Source organism: Zea mays, chromosome 2, assembly GCF_902167145.1.
Source record: "Zea mays cultivar B73 chromosome 2, Zm-B73-REFERENCE-NAM-5.0, whole genome shotgun sequence".
NCBI lineage: Eukaryota > Viridiplantae > Streptophyta > Magnoliopsida > Poales > Poaceae > Zea > Zea mays.
Window position 1 is genome coordinate 52418254 of NC_050097.1, and position 23880 is coordinate 52442133.

The following is a 23880-nucleotide window of genomic DNA, read 5'->3' on the forward strand; positions in this document are numbered from 1 at the left end:
ACCAAGATTACCAGTAGTCTAGATCCTTCATGTAGTAGGGGACATTTTGAGGGTCTCTGTCATGCTTGTCAGTTAGGTCGACATACCCGTCTCCCATTTACCACTTCTTCTCGGGCTGAGCAGGCTTTTGACCTGGTTCACTGTGATCTTTGGACCTCCCCTGTACTCAGTCTTTCTGGTTATAAATACTATTTGGTGATTTTGGATGATTTTTCCTACTTTCTCTGGACTTTACTGCTTCGGTTGAAGTCTGACACATTCCCCACCCTCACACACTTCTTCGCCTGGGTATCCACTCAGTTTCGTCACCCGGTCCGTGCTCTGCAGTGTGACAATGGCCGCGAGTTCGACAACAACGCCTCCCGTTCTTTCTTCCTCACTCATGGCGTCCAGTTGCGTCTCTCGTGCCCCTACACCTCTGCACAGAACAGCCGAGCCGAACGCATGGTCCGCACCACCACCAATATGCTCCGCTGCCTTCTCTTCCAGGCGTCTCTCCCTACCAGCTACTGGGCAGAGGCCCTGCACACAACCACCCACCTCCTCAACCGTCTTCCCTCGAAGGCGGTGCGCCACCCTACACCTCACTTCGCCCTATACGGCGCAACCCCTTCCTATGACCACCTTCGCGTGTTCGGCTGTGCCTGCTACCCTAACACTTCCGCCACCGCTCCTCATAAGCTTTCTCCTCGCTCCATCCGCTGCCTATTCCTTGGCTACTCTCCTGACCACAAGGGGTACTAGTGTCTGGACCTCACCTCCCACCGCATCATCATCTCCCGTCACGTCGTCTTCGACGAAGATGTGATTCCCCTTGCTGGCTCCACCCCAACCACCGATCTTGACTCCCTCCTCGAGTCCGACCCGATTCCTCCCCCACCCTCGGCGCCCCGTCTTGCGTCGTTACCTGCTCCTCGTGCGGCCACGACGCCACCACTCACGATCTCTTCCGCGCCACGCGCGGCCACGTCGACCATGCCTGCGCCACGCGCGTCCCCGTCGATCCTGCCTGCGCCACGCGCGACACCGTCAACCACGCCTGCGCCACGCGCGGCCCCGTCGACCCCGCCTGCGCCACGCGCGGCCCCGTCGACCCCGGCTCGCTTCGCCAACCCCGCACTCGTCTACCACCGCCGCGGCCACGCCACTACCTCGGCGCCCCCCGACTCGGGACCGTCGACGAGTGCGGCCCGCTTCGCCGACCCCGCCGTCGTCTATCACCGCCGCGAGCCGGCCACACCCGCCGCTCTCGACGTTCCGGCGGTTCGCTCCGAGTCGTCCGTATATCACCCGGTTGCCATCCACCGAGACCCCGGGCACGTCCACCCGATGGTGACTCGGCGCGCCGCTGGCGTTCTTCGCCCCGTCGACCGGCTGATCCTTGCAGCTGCTACGTCCAGCACTCCACCCGACGCTTCCCCGGTGCCCTCCTCCGTTCGCACTGCCCTCGCCGACCCACATTGGCGTCGTGCTATGGAGGAGTACGCGACCCTCTTGGCCAACCACACCTGGGACCTGGTGCCGCGTCCACCAGGCACCAACGTGGTCACCGGCAAGTGGCTATTTCGCCACAAGCTGACCTCGGACGGCTCCCTCGACCGCTACAAGGCCCGTTGGGTCCTTCGGGGCTTCACCCAGCGCCCTAGAGTGGACTACGACGAGAACTTCAGCCCCGTCGTCAAGTTTGCCACTGTTCGCACCGTCCTCTCCCTCGCCCTCTCCCGCGACTGGGCGATCCACCAGCTCGACGTCAAGAATGCCTTCCTCCATGGCACTCTGACGGAGACTGTCTACTGCAGTCAGCCCACCGGCTTCGTCGATGCTGACCGTCCGGATCTGGTCTGCCGGCTGAACCGATTCCTGTACGGCCTCAAGCAGGCGCCATGGGCATGGTATAGTCGCTTCGCCTCCTACCTGGCCTCCATCGGCTTCGTCGAGGCCATGTCGGACACGTCCCTGATCATCTACCGGCGCGGCGACGACACCGTCTACCTCCTGCTCTACATCGACGACATTGTGCTCACGGCATCCACCGCCGACCTTCTTCACCGCACGATCGTCGTCCTTCAGCGGGAATTCGCCATGAAGGACCTGGGGCCCCTACACCACTTCCTCGGCATCACCGCCGAGCGCCGGCCTCAGGGTCTCTTCCTCCACCAGCGTCAGTACGCCATCGACATCCTGGAGCGGGCTGACATGTCTGACTGCAAGCCTTACTCCACACCTGTCGACACTCAGGCGAAGCTCTCTGAGGACGACGGGCCTCCGGTCGCCGACGCGACGTCCTACCGGAGCCTGACCGGCGCGCTCCAGTACCTCACCTTCTCCAGGCCCGACATCGCTTACGCTGTCCAGCAGGTGTACCTGCACATGCACACTCCGCGGGAGCCCCATCTCACCGCGCTCAAGCGGATTCTGCGCTGCCTCCGCGGCTCCCTCGACTACGGCCTCCTACTCCGACCATCCCCGACGTCGTAGCTTGTGGTCTACACCGATGCTGACTGGGCTGGCTGTCCCGACACGCGCCGGTCCACCTCCGGCTACGCCGTGTTCTTGGGCGCCAACCTCGTCTCTTGGGCCGCGAAGCGACAGCCCGTCGTCTCTCGCTCCAGCGCTGAGGCCGAGTACCGTGCCGTGGCCAACGGCGTGGTAGAGGCCTCCTGGCTGCGCCAGCTCCTCCACGAGCTCCACAGTCCCCTCCAGCGCGCCACCCTTGTCTACTGCGACAACGTCTGCGCGATCTACCTCTCCACCAACCCCGTGCAGCATCAGCGCACGAAACACATGGAGATCGACCTGCACTTCGTCCGCGAACGTGTCGCTGCCGGTGACGTTCGGGTTCTCAGCGTCCCCACCACGCTGCAGTTCGCCGACATCTTCACCAAGGGGTTACCGTCGAGTGTATTTTTAGACTTTCGATCCAGTCTCAACATTTGTACAGGATAGAGTTGCGACTGCGGGTGGGGGGTGTTAGATTACCTAAAATACACGTCTAGGGTTTGGGGTCGTCCCCATGTAATTACCATCTTGCCCCTTGTGTACTGGGCCAGGCCCAATTACACAAGTCTATTAATACATCTCACCAAACCCTGATTAGGGTTATGGGTTCATGAAAGTCGCCTAGAGGGGGGGTGAATAGGGCGAAACTGAAATTTACAAATATAAACACAACTACAAACCGGGTTAGCGTTAGTAATGAAGAAACGAGTCCGCGAGAGAGGGTGCAAAACAAATCCCAAGCGAATAAGCAAGTGAGACACGGAGATTTGTTTTACCGAGGTTCGGTTCTTGCAAACCTACTCCCCGTTGAGGAGGCCACAAAGGCCGGGTCTCTTTCAACCCTTCCCTCTCTCAAACGATCCACGGATCGAGTGAGCTTTCTCTTCTCAATCACTTGGAACACAAAGTTCCCACAAGGACCACCACAAGTTTGGTGTCTCTTGCCTCAAATTACAAGTGAGTTTGATTGCAAAGAAAGGATCAAGAAAGAAGAAAGCAATCCAAGCGCAAGAGCTCAAAAGAACACAAGCAAATCACTCTCTCTAATCACTATGGCGTTGTGTGGAGTTTGGAGAGGATTTGATCTCTTTGGTGTGTCTAGAATTGAATGCTAGAGCTCTTGTAGTAGTTGGGAAGTGGAAAACTTGGATGTAATGAATGGTGGGGTGGTTGGGGTATTTATAGCCCCAACCACCAAATGTGGCCGTTGGGAGGCTGTCTGTTCGATGGCGCACCGGACAGTCCGGTGCACACCGGACAGTCCGGTGCCCCCTGCCACGTCATCACTGCCGTTGGATTCTAGCCGTTGGAGCTTCTGTCTTGTGGGCCCGCCAGGGTGTCCGGTGCACACCGGACAGGTACTGTTCGCTGTCCGGTGTGCCGGAATGGGCGCGCCTGACATCTGCGCGCGCAGAGCGCGCATTAAATGCGCGGCAGAGAGCCGTTGGCGCGGAGGTAGCCGTTGCTCCGGAGTTGCACCGGACAGTCCGGTGCACACCGGACAGTCCGGTGAATTTTAGCGGACTAGCCGTTGGCGATTTCCCGAAGCTGGCGAGTTCCTGAGGCCGACCTCCCTTGGCGCACCGGACACTGTCCGGTGTACACCGGACAGTCCGGTGAATTATAGCGGAGTCGCCCCTGGAAATTCCCGAAGATGGCGAGTTTGAGTTGGAGTCCTCTGGTGCACCGGACATGTCCGGTGGTGCACCGGACACTGTCCGGTGGCACACCGGACAGTCCGGTGCGCCAGACCAGAGGTGCCTTCGGTTCCCACTTTGCTCCTTTGTTGAATCCAAAACTTGGTCTTTTTATTGGCTGAGTGTGAACCTTTTACACCTGTATAATCTATACACTTGGGCAAACTAGTTAGTCCAATTATTTGTGTTGGGCAATTCAACCACCAAAATTATATAGGAACTAGGTGTAATCCTAATTCCCTTTCAGTTCACATTCCAATACAAGTGATAAAAAATGGAAACAAGTTAGGTACTTATCTGAGGTCTGACCCTTCCCCATCCATTAAGTACTGATCAGCAGCATAGGATAGCCTTTAGAAATCACAAACATGAAGGGACAGCAGGCAGCAACACATATAAAATGCAGCAACACGAAATAAAATAACAAGTGCATGCGCATGATTCAGTTCTCACAAGCCACAACACAAAACACAAGCGCACAGCAGGAGTTCTAAGTTCACAATTTAAAGATACATGGATGCATAATAAAAGCTAAAACATGACATGAAGCTAGCTCACACTTAGGTTTCATCCATCTCATCCTCGTCCTCATCTTCATCAAACTCTTCTTCTTCGGACTCAAACTCTTCTTCATTGAGCTCTCTCACCCTTGCACTTCTACGCAGCTCTAGTTGTTCTTCTGCTCCCACTGCATCTCCAAGCACAGACCAAGGTATCCCTGTACCTTCCATGACTTCTTCCTCGTCTTCGTCATCTCTAAAGGAGACTAATGCACAATCATCTCCATTCTCTTGGAGGAAACCTTGAGCTTCAGTTGTACCACTAGACAAGAGAACATCAGTAATTTTCTTGGACTTGATCTTTGCTCTCTTATTAATTAGCCTGTTGTTGAACTGAATGTAGACCAACTTGTTGAGGCGGTCTGTAGTAAGCCTATTTCTCTTCTTAGTGTGCACCTATAAATTAAAAATAAGAGCACTTTTAGTTCTGCAATTTTATTGTAATGCTGCTGTAATTTTGATAACAGATAGGTACTTACCCCATCAAACCCACTCCAATTTCTTTCACAACCAGAAGAACTTGCTGTTAAAGATAGGATCTTGGTAGCCATCTTCTGTAGAGCTGGTGTTTCAGTTCCATAAAGCCGCCACCATGATGCTGAAATAAAATACCTCTCTATTAGTTAGTAGTATAACAGATTGCTTGTTACAATGCTGAAATAAAAAACCTCTCTATTTACAAACAACTGTTACCTGGATTATAATCAAAGTTTTCGAAAGTCCTTGCAAGCTTCTTGCTAAATGGACCTTCTCTATTCCGAAACTTCTGGAGTTCGATGTTGGCTGCTTGTTCTTGCATTTCGTCGTCATGATAATAAAAAGTCTCCACACAATTGATAAAACCTTCTGTTATTTTGGGAACATCAAAGATTGATGGGTCAGCATAACTGTAGTGTGGATTCAGCAAATAAGCTGTCAAATGCAATGGAGAATCAAGTCTTCCAGCCATCTTCTTGTCAATAACAACAACAACATCCTTGAAACGGTTCTCAACATTGCCAAGGGCCTCTTTGACATGTCTCTTTGCCTTCAATATTTCTCCATATACAAAGCCCATGGATGGCTTCACATCTCCATCAACCAAACGGAGAACTTTGACAATGGCGCAAAAACTGCCAATGTCAATTTCACATCCTTCCAAAAGGTTGGATTCAATATAGTTGCTGTGGCATTTTTTCCCTTCTTTGATTTCACATCCTTCAGTGAGTCCCACCTACTATGAACCACCATCTTTCTTAGCTGGTCCTTCTTCTCTTGTATGTTGTCCAAAGTTAGATAGTTTGAAGCAAACCTAGTCACTCCTGGCCTTACTATCTCTTTCCCCTCAGTGAAGTATCTCATGCACTCTAGTGTTCTTGTGTGCCCATAGACAAATATGGTGAATGCCTTTGCTTGGTCAATCACCTTCTTGAACCGAGGCATGTTGCCAATTCCTTGGAGCATCAAGTTAATTGTGTGAGTTGCACAAGAGGTCCAAAAGTTATGTGGTCTCTTCACATGCAGTAGCTTCTTTGCTCCCATGTTGTTAGAAGCATTGTCAGTCACAACTTGCACCACATCATCTGGACCAATGTCTTCGATTGCTTTGTCCACTAGTTCAAAGATCACTTCACTTGTGTGTGACACATCTGACATCTCTTTTGAGGAAATAAAACTAGTTCCATCAGCACAATTAGTGCACACATTCATTATGCTTCTCTTCTTATCTGACCAAGCATCGGTCATAATAGAGCACCCATTCTTCATCTTCTCGGCTTCACGTTCTTGCAGCAAACTCTTGGTTCTTGCATATTCTTCTTCCAACAATCTCCCTCGCAGGTCAAACATAGTTGGAGGTTCAATTCCAGGCCCAAATTGTCCAATTGCTTCACACATTTGCTTGAACTCATCGTTGTCACATGCATTGAATGATATTGCTATCAATATTACAAAACAGCAAGCAAATTAAAAAACAGCAAGGAAATATGATGAATATGAAATCTGAAATTAAAAAACAGCAAGGAAATTACCATGGTTAAAGGCCCATCTTGCAATATATTTATGCACCTCATGTAATCTTTCTTTCCAAAGTTCCTTGTTCAGCCTCTGTTGAGTCAAAGATTCAGATTTGGTTGCTGTAGGATCAATAGCTTTTGTCCATTTGTCCATGGGGCCTAATTTGTGAGGCTCTGAACTTCCAACACAAGTCACTTCTTCTGATCCTCCCACCCTAGACACATGAACTTCCTCTCTAAGTTCTAGCTCACGAACAGTCTTCACCTCCCTTTTCCTTTTTGCTCCATCTAGTGCTTTCTTGCACTTTTCTTGAGCCTCCAACAACTTCTCTTTGGTGGTCTTCATGCCTTGGCATTTCTTCGCATTCTTTCCTTCCTGGGCGATATGTTGCTTCAACCGATAAACCCCTCCACACATTTGATTGTCACACAGTATGCACTTTACCTTGTCCTTATTGTTTATATCAACAAGAACCCCATACTCCCATCCCACATCATCTGAATTTTTTCTAAGGACACTAACTCCCTCCGGTGCACTTGCAGTTTCTTCAGATTGACCCTCTGTCATCTGAGTTCAAGCCATCATATGTGAATAACAGAGGAGATGAGAGGAGAGAAGCAGGGGAGGAGGAACATACAGACCTTCTCTGTTCTCTGTCGGCAAAGAACCAGGGGACTTCTCTGTCGGTGAAGAACCAGGGGAGGAGAGAAGCAAGCAGCAGAGAGGGGTCTTCGGCGTCCGGTGTCTGCGCAGGGAGGGGTCTCTGTCGGTGAAGAATCAGGGGAGAAGCAAGCAAGCAGCCGGTTCTCTGGCGGATGGTGTCTCCGGCGTCCGGCGGAGAAGCAAGCAGGGAGGGGTCTCCGGCGTCCGGCGCACTCACGTAAACCGGTAAACCCTATTCCCTTTCGCGTCTGCCCTTTCCCTCCCGTGCCGCTCCCTTATCCCCTCCCGCGCGCACTTTCCCGCGCGCTTTTCCAGCTCGCGCGCGCGGCGCGCGCCTAGCCCGCCTCCGCGACCGCCTGGGCACCTGGGCGACGTGGAATACCCGCGGAATCGACGCGAGGCGCCGCCTAGGCGCTCCGATCGACTAGGAGGCCGCCTACCCCCCTAGTCCAGGCGGAAGGCCAAGGCCTAGCGCCTAGGCGCGACGTAATCGCCGATTTTCAAAACCCTAGGTGCTGCAGCCCGACACTTCTGATAATCACTTTTGGCGTTTCTCCACGTCAGGGTGCTACTCGGCTAAGTCCGGTTATGAGGCCTTTTTCCAAGGCTCAACCCATTTTGATGTAGCGGATCAAATTTGGAAAACCCGGGCTCCGCCTAAATGTGCCTTTTTTATGTGGTTTGTGGTTCTCAACAGATGTTGGACTGCTGATCGTCTTGCCAAAAGAAACCTCCCTCCTCCAGCCTCACGTGTTTTGTGTGACCAAGAAGAGAATATTAATCATATCCTAGTGGGTTTTGTGTTTGTGAGGCAATTTTGGTTCTTCTTGCTGCAGCGTGTGGGGCTTTCTATCCTTGCCCCACAACCGGCTGAGGCTTCTTTTGATGATTGGTGGCGATATGCTATTAGCTTGGTGCCTAATACTTTGAAGAAGGGGTGAACTCTCATTATTTTTGGGAGCTTGGACTATTTGGAAACATCGCAATGACTGCGTATTCAATGGAAAATCTCCTAGTCTCTCAACTGCCTTGATCATGGCCGGAGATGAGTTGTGTTTTTGGAATTTAGCAAAAGCCAAGGGCCTTAGCCTGCACATATATCCGGATTGAAGCTCTTTTGGTTTATGTGTGTGTTTGTGTTGTTTGTGGGTGCCCCTTTTTGTATTTATTTCCATTCTCCTTCTATTAATGAAATGATACGCAGCTCTCCTGCGTGTTCGAGGGAAAATAAATCATAAGTATGGTCCTGAGAGGTCATATGTGATTTTTTTTACTTTTCAAAGCTTATAGGTGCACATTGGAAACCCAATTATTGGTTGGGAAGATGCAGTTCTGTTGCATTAATTATGGGAATATAATTTTGAGTAGGTAGTTAGTACTTGGTACTGATTTTGTGGAAGCAATTGGTAGCTTTTCTTTCTTGTTATATGTTGTTATCCTTACACACATATCTCTCATATTGCAACATGAAGTCGATTTAGGCATTCAGCAGCTACTTCTGGCCACAATTAGTTATGAAAATATGTTAAAGTTTTTCATAAAAAAATGTAGAAGTAACAATTTCTCATGTAGTCATGTGATATATTTATACATTACAAGTATTTAATCAGGTAATTTTTTTTCTTTACAGGGACATGCGTCTTCAGTTTGGTACCTTGTTAGCAGACATTGGACTTATAGATCTTCCTAAAGATACTCTGGTATGTCTGTTTAAGAGAATTGATCTAGATTCTAGAAACCCCTTAACATGTAAAGTACCTCTCTGCCCTCTAGCAGGACTCTTGAAATGAAAGGTGTGTCACTTAGGTCATTTGTGTCATTATTGGGATGGGTTAAGAGCAAGTCTGTCCTCTCCCTTCCTCTTCTTCTCAGATAGAAAACATAACAAAGAAACTTTTAGAAGATTAATATCTGTACTGATTAACTTATTTGTCATGAATCACTTAGGCCCCGTTTGTTTCGTTGGAATTGAATTCCATTTTAATAATATAATTTAGACAAAACTAATTAAGTTCATATATTTATATATGTAATATATTTGTATATTATCTTAAATTATATGAGAGAGATAGTTATATACTACATTAATGTTATAACGAAGCAAGTAGAAGAGTGTGCTATAAGTTGTATATTGGAAAAATAGCATGTAAATCAATAGAATTAATTTCCATCTCTCACCCATGAATTTGAGATAGGCTTATATGATAACTTTGGAAAGTGGTGGAATGTCACATTCTAAAAAAATAGCCTATTCCAATAGTAAGATTCAATTCCTTAAAATGAAAGGAAACAAACGGGGCCTTATAGATGTTAAGTTCAATATACTTCTTCCACAATTCTCTACACTACCTTAGGGACTATAACTTATTAAAAGAAACTGGCAGGTTTGTAGTCAACGATGTGCTAAGCTACTTCAGTTCTATTAATATACCATATACCTCTTTGTAACTATTTTAACAAATACTTTTTTCTTAATCTGAATGGAAACACATCAAAATTAATCTTCTGAGAAAGTGAGAATTGGTTTTCCTATTTCCAGAGGCACAAGGTGGGCAGTAGAAAAAATAATCTCGAGAGCTGGTTTTCTAATATGTCTCTTCCATTCAATGCCTATGCTCGCTGCACCTCGGTTATTAAGGTAACACTAGCATAATTGCTTGCCCTTTAAACTAGTCATTCCCTTTGTTTACCTTCCAAAGGAAAAAAGGCACATGATTAGTTTGGAAACTGTTGATTCTGTAATGGCATTGCAGCCTTGTTGACAAATTGACTACATCAAGTCTAGTATTTTCTTCTTAATATAATGATGCGTAGTTCTCTTGCGCATTCGAGAAAAAAATCAAGTCTAGTGTACCAGAACTTACAAATGAATGCAGTTGTGGTGCAAATTTAAAGCTAAATTACATTAGATTGGAGTGAGGATTAGTTCTAGGAAGGGTGGCCCGGTCTTGTCGGCGAGGTTGTCCTATTTTGTTTAGATGGATTTTCTCAGGTTGCTGAGTTTTCGACCTTCGTAAGGAAGTCCTTGTACCGGGTCTATTTTAGACCTTTTCCTTAATATAATGGGGCACAGTTCTCTTGCGCTTTTCGAGAAAAAATGGAGTAAGGATGCCTTTAGTTGGAATGAGAAATCCTAACCCTAACTCAAGGTTGGGTGATGTATTAATAGACAAAGGGTTGGGCCTAGCCCATTACACAGGGGTGAGACTGTAATTACAAGGGGCTAACCCCAAAACCCTAACGAGTACTCTAACACTCCCCGCTGTCTCAACTCTATCATGTATAGATGTTGAGACTTGATCGAAAATTGGTGAATACACTCGACGGTAACCCCTTGGTGAAGATATCGGGTGAACTACAACGTGGTGGGGACGATGAGAACTTGAACGTCACTGAGCGACACGCTCGCGGACGAAGTGCAGATCGATCTCCACGTGCTTTGTGCGTTGATGCTTCACGAAATTAGTGGAGAGGTAGACCGCGCTGACGTTGTCATAGTAGACGAGGGTGACACGTTGAAGGGGGCTATGGAGCTCCTGGAGAAGCTGGCGCAGCTAGGAGGCCTCTGCCACGCTGTTGGCCAAATGCGGTACTCGGCCTCTGCGCTAGAGCAGGAGGCGACAGACTGCCGCTTGGTGGCCCAGGAGACGAGGTTGACGCCTAGGAACACGACATAACCGAAAGTGGACCGGCGCATGTCGAGACAACCAGCCCAGTCAGCGTCGGTGTAGACCACGAGCTCCAACGTCGGGGAGGGTCGAAGTAGAAGGCCGTAGTCGAGGGAACCGTAGAGGTAGCGCAAGATCCGCTTGAGAGCGGTGAGATGGGGCTCCCATGGGGTGTGCATATGCAGACAGACCTGCCGAACGACGTAGGCGATGTCGGGCCTGGAGGTCAGCTACTGCAGGGCGGCGGTCAGGCTCCAGTAGGACGTAGCGTCGGCAACTGGGGGCCCATCGTCCTCAGAGAGCTTCGCCTGAGTGTCGACAGACGTGGAGCAGGGCTTGCAGTCGGACATGCTAGCCCGCTCTAGGATATCGATAGCATACTGACGCTGGTGGAGGGAGAGACCCTAAGGCCGACGCTCGGCGGTGATGCTGAGGAAGTGGTGAAGAGGCCTCATGTCCCTGATCGCGAACTCCTGCTGAAGGGCGACAATTGTGCACTGTAGAAGGTCGATGGTGGATGCCATAAGCATAATGTCGTCGACATAGAGCAAGAGGTAGACAGTATCGTCGCCGCGTCGGTAGATGAACAGGGACGTGTCCGACTTGGCCTGTACGAAGCTGATGGAGGCTAAGTAGGAGGCGAAGCGACTGTACCATGCCTGGTGGCACCTGCTTGAGGTCGTACAAGGACTGATTCAGTCGGCAGACCAGATCCGGACGAGCGGCGTCGACGAAGCCGGTGGGCTGGCTGTAGTAGACATCCTCCGTCAGAGTGCTGTGGAGGAAGGCATTCTTGACATCGAGTTGATGGATCGCCTAGTCCCGGGAGGGCGAGGGAGAGAACGGCTCAAACGGTGGCGAACTTGATGACGGGGTTGAAGGTCTCGTCGTAGTCCACTCCAGGGCGCTGTGTGAAGCCTCGAAGGACCGTACGGGCCTTGTAGCGGTCGAGAGAGCCATCCGAGTTCAGCTTGTGGCGAAAAATTAACTTGACGGTGACCATGTTGGTGCCTAGCGGACGTGACACCAGGTCCTAGGTGTGGTTGGCCAGCAGGGCCGCGTACTCCATAGTCCGAAGCTAGTGGGGGTCGGCAAGGGCGGCGCGAATAGAGGGGAGTGGGGAGGTGTTCGGAGGGGTGACAGTCGTGTCAGTCGTCAGGATCAGTCGGTCGACGGGGCAGAGAACGCAGGCTGCGCGGCGAGTCACCATCGGGTGCACGTGGTCGGGGTTGTGGTGGATGGCGACCAGGTGGTACACGGGAGGCTCGTTGCGGGTCGTCGGGAGCCGAGGGAGTGGCCCGCTCGCGACGGCGATAGACAAGGGCGGGGTCGGCGAAGAAGTGGGTGAGGGTGGTGAACTTGTCACTTCAGCCGAAGTGGGAGAAGTTGTCCAGAATAACCAGGTAGTATTTGTAAGGCTGAGGACAGGAGAAGTCCAAAGATCACAATGGACAAGATCAAAGGCCAATGCCCACATGAGTGAAATCTGAGAAAGTGATAAACCGAGGCAAACCTTCATCCGCAAATGCGGAGAGGCTGCTTCGAATATGCAACTTGGTGACTCAGTGAGACAGCTCTCACCACTTGACCAGGCTCGCCTTCATAACCATGATGGTAGAACTAACTGTTATTCCTGCTTGTTTAAAAGTGGTGTGGATTTGGTTACGTTTGAGGGAGAGATTGCTGTGGGGCCTCAACCCACGTCTGAGTAGAAAAGTATTTATGCATACCACACTTCTATTTTTTCACTTCCTAGATGGATATGATGTCAGCAAATTGTACATAAATTTCTTCACGCCATTTGTGTTGTGCAGTCGGTGATGTGTGCAGGTCTATACCCTAATGTGGCAGCATCTCTAGAGGGTGTTGATCCTGGAGCTCTAGGTGGAAGAAAGCCATCTGATGTTCTGTTCAGTAAGGACCGTCCTCGATGGTATGATGGAAGGCGAGAAGTTCATATACATCCATCATCTGTTAATCACAGCTTGAAAGCTGTTCAATATCCATTTTTGGTGTTTCTTGAAAAGGTATATACCTGTCATTTAATTTTCCGCACAAGGTGATTGTTATTCATGAGTGAGGTGTATCTTTGTGCCCCCACTTTTTTTTGCACCCATTCCTTTTCCCCTGTCATCATGTGCGGTGCATGCTTCTAATTAATGGGTATAGGTAATCAAGAGTTCCATTTATCACTTGTTTATTAGAGAAGTTTGTTACACATTTGATATTGTCTTCTATTTGTATGGATTTTGTGCCAGGTATCATCGATGGAAAATAATCTAGATGTTACCTTCCCTTCCAGATTATGCATAAGATTGTATACTTGATCCAGAGAAAATTTGCATATCCATATTTATTTGCTTATTCAAGTGCTATCCAATTTGGGCACTCCATATGGATACTTCCTATTGTAGTATATAGGATTGTTGTCACCATACTAAGATAAATTCAAATTATCAATCTCTGATGTTTAACATTTGTTATTCTTCTACATGTGTTCCTTATTTTCAGGTTGAGACAACCAAGGTGTTCTTACGTGATACTAGCGTCGTTTCCCCCTACTCACTTCTTTTGTTTGGTGGTTCCATGGTAATCCAACATCAGGTACTTCGCCTCTCATCAAACACTAGACTATTGGATCCCGATCCTCTTTTCATCTCTGCAAGAGACACTTGAGTTGATAGGATCTTAATTTTCTGATTCTTCTGGACAAGTGTTTGTCCATGACTCCATGTGACTTTTCTGGTGACAGTAGAGGGTGGTGGAAACCCTTCAATGTGAACCTTTTTTAGGGCCTCTTGTTCTTGTATATGTGGTCGTTGTAGTGTGGTGCAATTGTTCTAATTTACTTTTGCAGTGCTTGTTAGCGTAACTGTGTGTATTCTCTCCTGTAATGGGCTTTAGCCCACCTACTCTGTTATATTAATACATTACTAACCCACATTAGGGTTAGGCTTTGGCCCAACCTACTCTCCTATATTAATACACTCCCAACCTACGTTCCTGCACTTCTCCCTAGCGGCGTGGCCTCCCTCCTTGGCGGCGCGTCCTTTGCCCTTGCGCTCCCCAATCGTGGCGCCGCGGCCCCCGTATGCGACGACGCGACCCCTGTCTTCTCCACCGGCAGCGCAGTGGTCCTTTTCTTTGGTGGCGCAGCACTCCCCTTCAGCAGGGACACCCTCTACTGCAGCACCATCACTGCTCATCCTTGAGCCGGCGTCCACCCACTATGCCCGCTGGTGCGTCTAGATGCTCCTCACGCTTCAGCGCCACGCCTTCGACGTCAACGACCACGTCCTCGTCGATGTTGCCTCCCCGTTGCCTCTGTCCTGGCACCGGATGGGCAACGTGGTCTTGTCGTGGATCCTCGACATGCTCACCGTCGAGCTTCAGGAGGATGGGGGCATAGCTCGCCAGGCCTGGTTTGCCCTCGAGACCTAGTTCCTCGGCAACTGTGAAGCTCGTGCTCTCCACCCCGACGTTGCTTTCTGCCTGTTCTCCCAGGGGGACCTCTTCGTCAGTGAGTACTGTCGTCGATGAAGTGCATGTTAGACTCTCTTTGGGACCTAGGCGAGCCCATCCTTGGTCGCACTCTCATCCTCAACCTTCAGTGTGGTCTTAGTCGGCGTTATGACCACCTTAAGGCTCTCATCAAGCGGACCATGTCGTTCCCCTCCTTCCATGACGTCTGTAACGAGCTACTTCTCAAGATCACCATGGATGCTGAGTCCTCCGTGTCCACCACAACGCTCTACGACGCATCCTCCACCGGCCAACCCTCTTGCCCTCCGATGACGGGGGGAGGGGTTTGCGTTGTTAGCGTCCAACTATTGCTACTACGCTCGGAGGAAGATGGCATAGGGAGGAAGATGGGAAGGGAGGTAGAGTATTGTATATTCTTTCTTAGAGTTAACCTGTGTAGCAGACCTGTGTTAATATCTCTTACACGGACCCTTACACTGTTACACAAACCAAATGTCCGACGGGTAACGCCCACTGGGCCTAGACACTCGACGACCCAAGCCGCTTTCCTGTAGCTCCTCCTGGTCTTCATCCTCTTTCCCGCCATTCTGATGTCTCTCTTCACGTTCCCCTACGTACTCTCCCTTGCTGCTGACATGCGCGCCCTCCTACCGCCCACTGCCCCTAAAGCTCCTCGTCAGGCTCCAAGCTCCAACGACGGTTGCTGGCCCCACAAGGGCGGTCGTGGGGGCGGTGGCTTTTCCCGGGATGGCCCTAACAGTCGCGGCGGCGGTCAGACATTAGAGATGAAAACATAAACTTATTTAGATATATGTTTTTTGGTCTTTTTTCTTCGATTGTGAATAAATAGGATATAGAAAATGGATACAGATTCTTGTTTTTACCATTGAGCTTGTAAAGATTCATAAAAGGTGACCTCAAATTTATCACATATCTTCTCAAATGATAGATATACAATTCGGATACAGATACGGATACTTTTTCACCTTTTTTGTTGTAGGGAGCAAATAATGTGTACAATTTATGCAAAAATTTATTCTTATTTATAATAATGTGTTTGATAACATAAGAAAAGATTAACATCAAATTTCATACATATCTATTTTAAAATATTAAATTTGTCCTAAAAATTCGGATACCCGTTTTCATCCCTATTTGGCGTGATTGTGTTTCTACAACCCTTATACTGGGACCATCTCTATGCGGCCAGACCCGGCCATGGGTGCTTCTTCGCCATGCCCCTCACAGCTGGCTCTACTGACGACGCCCTCCTACGGTGTCCCACTGCCTTTGGCAGCCCCTCTACCACACTTGTCGCTGGCTCTGCCTCCCCTCTCGCTACCGTGGACCCCTGCCTTGGCCCCTTGGTCCCGTTGGCTGGAGGTTGGGACCAGGCTTCCCTCGCCACCTCGTTCAACACCATAGCACTGACTCTGCTCCCCACCTCTCCAGATTGGGTGGTCAACTCAGGCATCTCCTACCACACCACACCTGCTATCGGCACATTATCTCACTCTCATCCTCATCCCTCCCTTTCATCTATCATTGTGGGGAACGGTTCCACCCTTCTGGTCACCTCAGTAGGTGATTTGGTGCTTTCGTGACCGTTCTACCTCAAAGATGTTCTTGTTGTTCCTCATCATACAAAATCTTCTTTCCGTTTGTCGGTTCACCACCGACAATTCTTGTTCCATTGAGTTTGACCCTTTTGGTTTCTGTGAAGGATCTGACTACCAGAACTCTTATCGCTCGATGTGACAGCTCGAGGCCACTGTACACGCTCCGACCACCCACTTCCTCCACTGCCGCATCTTCCTCTCATGCTTTGGCTACTACCACCATGTCCACCACTTGGCATCGTCGTCTCAGACATCCTGGGCCCAACGTCCTAAGCTATCTAGTCATTCAGATCTCTCTTGTAGCAGGGGCCATTTTATTAGTCTATGTCATGCTTGTTAGCTAGATCGCCATGCTCGCCTACCTTTCTTTGGTTCATCTTGTTGGGCTGATCAGGCCTTCGATCTTGTACATTGTGATCTATGGACATCTCCTGTTTTTAGCCTGCCGGGTTATAAATATTACCTGATGATTTTGGATGCCTTTTCCCATTTCATTGGACTTTTCCACAACAATTGAAGTCAGATACTTTTTGCACTATTTCACACTTTTTTGCTTGGGTCTTCACCTAGTTCGGTCTCTCGATTTGTGGTCTCTAGTGCGACAATGGTCGCGAGTTTGACATCTCCACCTCCCGCTCTTTCTCTCACTGGGTTCAGCTGCGACTCTCGTGTCCCTACACCCTTCCCTCAGAACAGTCGTGCCAAACGCATGATTCGCACCACCACCAACATGATCAACTGCCTTCTCTTCCAAGCGTCTCTCCCCACCAGCTATTGGGTGGAGGCGTTGAATACTAGCACCCATCTCCTCAACCGTCTCCCCACCAAGGCGGTCAATCATCCTACGTCTTCCTTCGCTCTCTTTGGCACTGCCCCTTTCTATACACACCTCCGCGTCTTTTGGCTGTGAATGCTATCCTAACACCCCCACCATCGCTCTCCACAAACTTTCCCCTGATCCACTTGCTGCCTTTTCCTCGGGTACCCCTCTAACCACAAGGGGTACCAGTGTTTTCACCTTCTCACCCACCACATCATAATATCTCGACATGACGTCTTTGATGAGGACGATTTCCCCTTGCTAGATCCTCCCCACCTCCTAACCTCGACAGTCTCCTCGATTACAATCCCGTCGTTTGTACATTCTCTTCCCTCATCATCCGCCTGCGCCACGCACGACCGTCGCTTTTGACCACGCCACATGCGGCCCTGTTTCCTCTGCCCGCGCAATGTGTGGCTCTGCCTCTCCAGCCATATTTGGCCCACTTAGTTGATCTCGCCCGCGTCTACTAGGCGTGTGCGGTCTAATCCCCCGGCCCCCTCGCTGAGCCGGCCTATGCCTCAACCTGCTCCGTGATGAGCCACTGGTGCACCATCCGGTCGCTATCCACCACGACCCGACCACGTTCACTCGATGGTTGCCAGTAGATCGACCGGTGTTCTCAAAACTGTTGACCAATTGGTGCTCACGACTGATGCCACTCTGGCTCCCTCGCTTGCCCCATCTCTGTCCATGTCGCGCTCGTCGATTCCCATTGGTGTCATGCTATAAAGGAGTACACGACCCTGGTGACCAACCACACCTAGGATTTGGTGCTGTGCTCCCTGGCACCAACGTGGTCAGCAGCAAGTGGATCTTTCGCCACAAGCTCAAGTCCAACGGCTCCCTGGATCGGGACAAGGCCCCTTGGGTCCTTCGGGTTTCACTCAGCGCCCCGGAGTGGACTATGACGAGATCTTCGGTCCTACTGTCAAGCCCGCCACTGTTTGGTTTGTACTTTCTCGGAACTGGCGTTCCACCATCTGGACGTCAAGAATACCTTCCTTCACGACACTTTGACCGAGATGGTGTATTGCAGCAGCCCGCCACCTCCGTCAACTCTACTCGCCTGGGTATGGTGTGTAAGTTGAACTGCTCTTTCTATGGCCTCAAGCAGGTGCCGCAGTCTTGGTATAGTCGCTTTGCCTCCTACTTTATCCCTCAGATTCGTCAAGGCCAAGTCATACATGTCCCTGTTCATCCATCAGTCTTGGTATTTTTTTTCTTATTTGGAGGGGGCATTAGGGAAGCGCATACGTTCATATAATATATATGATATCTGAATCTGAATTTTCAGAAGGGAACTGATGATCTTTGTTCCAGACAGGAGTGGTTGTTATAGATGGATGGTTGAGGCTGTCTGCTGCTGCACAGACTGCTGTTTTATTCAAGCAACTTCGGATGACTCTTGATGCTGTTCTAAAAGAACTGACAAGAAAACCAGAGGTATGGTGTATTTTGTGTTAATGAACATGCAAGAATGGCCAGTTGATGTAATGGAAATGCGTGCAGCTGAAGCATCTATTGTCCATCTCCGCATGCAGTTGCTTAATTTCTGTTCACTGTGTCATAAAATTGTATATCTTTCTTTGTACAAAACCTGCTTGACATCACAGAAGATATGGGCTGCAAGCCTGCAACTCCCCTTTTCTAATTACCTTATCTGATTGTCTTATTTCAGATGGCAACTTTTGTTGACAACGAAGTGGTCAGGTCCATCATTCATTTATTGTTAGAAGAAGACAAGGCTCGATAAGCATGAATTCATGGCAATCCTATCGATACTAATTTTTTAGTAAAAACACTATCGGTCCCTAAAATTTTTTAGTAAAAACACTGTCGGTCCCTAAACTTTTAAGTGTATCATCCGGTTCCTACACTCCTAAAATGCACATCGAGCTTTCTTTGGTAGGGAAACTTGTATGATTGCTCGTTTGAATCATTCTACTGCATATCACTAATAAAATATATTTTTTCTAGCCCCTTTTTTCCGTCCACGTTTGAAGAATGATAATGAATAGACATACATACAAACTACATTCACATGTTAATCAATGAATTTATATTAAATCTAAAACGAATTATATTTTGGTAAATGATAATGAATAGACATACATACAAACTACATTCACATGTTAATCAATGAATTTATATTAAATCTAAAACGAATTATATTTTGGTACGGAGGGAGTAATAATTCTTGAGTTGAGTAGTAGTATCATCTGTTTGGTAATTTCATTATGATATGATAATTTTAACTGGCCAATGAGGATCAATATTTTGTAAATGTGTCCATGTGATTATGATTTCTTGCACGATTCGAAAATGTAGGAGAAATTACGGGTTGGCATCTTATCCATTTTATTTGTTGTATTGGGTGTCTTAATGGGGCCACCAGAGACAGGACACAGCCACCTGATGTTGAGAGACTGGAAACATTCTAATTGTGTTTCTATCGAAACAAAATTTGAAAGTAGGGGACTGCAAAATAAGGGTCTGTTACAGATCCGTCATCCCCTACTCTCGACCAAGTAGGGGACTGCAAAATTCACTCTACCAAAAACCACTCAAAATACCACTAACAAAAGAAGGACCTGACCAACCTTCCGCTAGAACTACTTAGCCAACCCCTTGAACGAAACCTGTCAAATAATGGTAGAAAACATGGTGTCTAGTATGTAAGTTTGAAGATACGCTTTTCAGCTACTGTTCTTGTTGCTAATGTACGCTTAATATCCAGATGATAGCCTTTTTTAGGATATAATTATGCTATTCAGTTGCATGGACAGATGGTTTTAGAACTTGGCCATTTTGATATTTTCTGTTCCGTCATTCTTTGTAGGCTTTTGATCAGTATCGGTTTCTGCCGATGTGCACGTTAGTCTGCACAGGATTCTTATTGCACAATGTGGCTGATTGCTAATGTGGAAGCTGCAAAGCGGAAAAGGAGTTTAATATATTATTCGGCTGGCTGGCTTCAGGTGTTTGGACTGCTGCAGCTGTAATCTATAGAAACAAAATACTATAGAAACCACAGTTGCAGTCGGATTAAAGCCGCAGCAAGCCGCAGTGATTAATGTGTTGCTTGTTTTATATGGAACAAGTTTGTGTCGGTCTAGTATTAGTGTAATACCCTTGTCCTAATTTTGGAGCTTACGTGCATCAACGTACAGAGCAGATAAAACTCAAAAGCCTGAATTGCCGTCAATTTTCCATCTGACACTTTGGACAGAAAAAATGAAAAAAAATGAAGAGGGAAAAACCATATACATATATGAAACTGTAGCAAATACTATTATAGATGGCAGTTAGTGATGATGAGAGTTGCATTAGGATTCCTGATATTTAGCGTTGCACACCTTGCACTTGTTGTACCTCGTGATAGTTGCAATTGAAAAATTTTGGAACCCAACCGTACGTGCATCTCGTACAAAGTACTGTCCGTTCTGAATTACTTTTTTCTTGAGAATTTTCCGTGCTTATGACAAGTGTTTTAGTACTGTAAAAAAGTGACTAGTACAGGCGTACAGCTCGGTAGGTTTAGGACGAATGATATTTTGGACTAGTATTCTAGAACTGTGGATAAATAAATAGAATAAAATCGTGCTGATGTAGAATGACATGAGGAACACGGACCTTATCGAGGATCTGTGGCGGATCGAAGGCATGAAATTTTATGGGAAATGGTGGTGAAGTGTAGAGGAAAATAGAGGAGAAAGAAGAGTGAAAAATGAGTCTCTATCTGCCTGATTGGATGGCTGTATGTCGATACGTAGGCTGGAGCCAGGCACGTACGATAATTTTGAGTGTATTGGTGGATGCAGGTTAATAACATTAAAATGATTTATTTTGCATTCACTCATGCAGATTGTGACTCCTACCTGTAAGCAACCAAACATAATCTTAAATAAAGTCAACACATGCTGTGATCAAAGATGAGATGGTGCAGATAACCAATCAGACCGTATCAGTTTGCAGCTTCCTAAATCCAAAAAAACTTGATCTGAGACGGAAGTGGATATTAGAAGAAAATGTAGAAAAAAGAAGCGTTGTCACGGTCACGACAATCTGGCTACGTTCTGAAGTTTCTGTGACGAGTGCTTAGTTAGTTGTACTAGCAAAAGAACATCGCGAACTACTGTTGTTGCAGAGAAATGCAAAATGTTATATGCATAACAAGTTCGATCTATCGTCTCTTCTACCGCGGCCTCTTGACAGTTCAAAAGTTGTACAGGTGGCACGAACCAACTATTCTTTTCGCTGACCTTTCCCCTGTATTGCCTACCCTGTAACTCGTACTCCGCCGATTTCAAATTATAATAAGACGTTTTCGTTTTTTTCTAAATACACTGCTTCAACTATATATCTGAACATAATGAATATCTAACTATATATTTAAACATAATGTATATCTTATTGTATATCAAAAATTATTTATCTAGAAAAGGTAAATGGTGTATATAAAAAATGGTCTTGTCATGAACACTAAATAAACCAACGATAATGATAAGCATGATTGTAATTTAGATGTAACATTAATCTCAAAACCAGGTATAGCAATAGCATAACTACCCAATAGTTCATTTGTATGCAAGGTGTAGAGTAAATAAAACTAGGGTAACCTATTAGGTTCCATCATATTAACCTGAACATGTCACGGTGATTATAGAGAACATTATTAGGTAAAGAAGAGTGATCAAGAGCACAACTTTCCTTTTTGATGCAACTCTAAGTACTTCTCCAATTGTTTTAAGTATCTCGCTTCTATTGGTAGCAATACATATAGACAGATAACGGATAGGTAAAATAATATTACACTAAACATAGAAAACAACTGTGTAATAATATTTTACACGTCGCTACGAGATCGTAGGTTCGAGAACCGCTAAAATCGGAGTTAAAACGATTAAGTTATGAATATCTAAAGTTACTAGGCATTTTTATATTAGTTTTACACAGGAAAATAATTATAAACGGTTTTTATGAAATTTCTTAATTCATTTTTATTTAATTAATCAGAGGAAGGGGCGACATGTATGAAATCTAAAAAATACAGGGTCTAATATGCAAGAAAAAGGACCGATTTGTGATGATTATATAACTGGCATGGACGGTGGGTTCATAACTATAAAACGTGAGGGCTCTTTTGCAAAACCTGCTCGGCGAAAGGGTATGGATGCACCACAGTCGCATGATCAGACCTCGATGGCCCATATTAGATCATTCTATTTAACGAAACGGTACGCAAGTGTGGTCGCAAGATCTTGTATCAACGGTCTGGATTTTAAACGACCAAGAGTGACTCAAATCCACTCACTATCAGGTTTGTGGATATGATTTAACGTGGTGAAGGGGTATCTCCCTGGCCGCGGTGCCCTCTTCCTTCTCCGATGGACCGTGGTGGCGGCGCTCTGCCCCTTACGACGGATGCCATGGCCGGTGCACGCATCCCGACATTTCGGCCACCGAACCCTACGTGGACCAGCGCTACACGATGCAGGACATGATACGAATCTAATTGTAGTGTTTTACTGGTGAGTTATGACCCGCAGGTTCCCATCCACGGCGTGGAGCGTCATGAGAACGAAGCGATCACACGAGGCCCCATCGCCCTGGGTAAGCGTTCCATGGGTGCAGACCTCTCTCCATGCCCATCCACAGCTCTTCGGTTGGTGCAGGGACGGGAACGATGATGGCGGCTCAGCGTCCCTCTCCACATGACGATGTTGGCGTCGAGCTCCTCCCGTTGCCGCTCGACGATGCTTCCTTAGTTCGATGGGCGAGGCGGCGCATGGGATTTATACAGGGGCACACGCCAAACCCTAATAACCCGAGTGGATCCTAACTAAGGTCTTGTTCATTTATGTCGGATTGCACCCAGAATCGTTTCAGATAATCAAAGTTTATATAAATTAGAGAATCAATCCGGTTAAGAATCGTTCCGACCCAACAATCCGGCACAAACGAACAAGACTTAACTCGGTTGTGATAAGAATCCCAAACGGATTCGATCGGTGCATACGACGGTTGAAGGCTCATTCAGTTGAAGAGATGATATGGGACCCCACATGGCGACGACAGTGAGGACGCGGGTTCAGGGCTGATCGGCCGGACCCACCTAGTGGTGGCTTGTTTGTTCGAGGCGCGCACGGGCGTGGTTGAAGTGTCGAGGACTGGTCCGACACTGAGTGAGGCGGGCTGACTTGTGGGGCCCATGCGTAAGTGACACCAGAGGAAGAAAGGGGGATGGGAGAAGTGGGTTGGCGTGAACAGGGGTTTAGGGGAGAGTTTGGGCCGAGAGAAGGAATTTGGTCCACGAGTGCAGGTGAGCCCTTTCTCTTTTTTCTATTTTCATTTCTATTTCCTATCCAACTTCAAATTTGAATCAAATCTGGTTTTGAAATTTAAATTCAGGTTTAATGCAAAGGCAAGAACTCTAGCATGAATGCAAAATATAATTTGGTTGATTGATTTGTTTATTATCCCATTTAAGCAAAGCTTTTTAAAGTATGTAACACAAAATAGAGAATAAAATGATTTCTAGTGTGTAAAATAATTTAGAGAGTACTTATATATATATATATATTTCAATAGAGGAATAACCAAAATAATATAGGGATACTTTTATTAATTTTTTACTATAAACGATATTTGTTTTAAAAGATGTACTTCAAGAATAGGAAAATTATTATAATCGGATATTTTAATTCAAAACCTTTTGGAGAACTTTTCCTATATTCCAAAATTAGATTTTGGGTGTTACACATGAAGAGGAGCAAGGTGGGGATGACATCAAACACTACAACAACACCTGATGTAGGCGGGATGACATCAAACATTTCAACAACACCTGATGCAGGCACCAACGACTTTGAG

General features: G+C 47.4%; 2 protein-coding genes across 5 annotated transcripts in view; one reads left to right on the forward strand and one right to left on the reverse strand.

Moving 5' to 3' along the window:
* LOC103646444 (DExH-box ATP-dependent RNA helicase DExH7, chloroplastic) overlaps positions 1–20416 on the forward strand; it is a 60914-nt gene extending 40498 nt beyond the window's left edge. For 2 of the 4 annotated variants that reach the window (XM_008671177.3, XM_035965270.1), the window contains exons 28-33: positions 9045–9114; positions 9954–10052; positions 12897–13109; positions 13594–13686; positions 18328–18450; positions 18686–20212. In XM_008671177.3, coding sequence (XP_008669399.1) covers positions 9045–9114; positions 9954–10052; positions 12897–13109; positions 13594–13686; positions 18328–18450; positions 18686–18760 — 673 coding nt within the window. In that variant the 3' untranslated portion in view covers positions 18761–20212. Of the gene's footprint in view, positions 1–9044; positions 9115–9953; positions 10053–12896; positions 13110–13593; positions 13687–18327; positions 18451–18685 lie in introns of all 4 variants that reach the window. The other 2 variants (XM_008671176.2, XM_008671178.4) reach the window with 1 other exon arrangement.
* On the reverse strand, positions 4598–7648 carry LOC103646443 (uncharacterized). Its single transcript, XM_035965271.1, has 3 exons — positions 6766–7648; positions 5236–6672; positions 4598–5152 (listed from the first exon to the last, which is right to left on the reverse strand). The coding sequence occupies exons 1-2, from the start codon at positions 7316–7318 to the stop codon at positions 5822–5824; spliced, it is 1404 nt and encodes a 467-aa protein (XP_035821164.1). The 5' UTR covers positions 7319–7648; the 3' UTR covers positions 4598–5152; positions 5236–5821.
* Positions 20417–23880: the final 3464 nt, after the last annotated feature.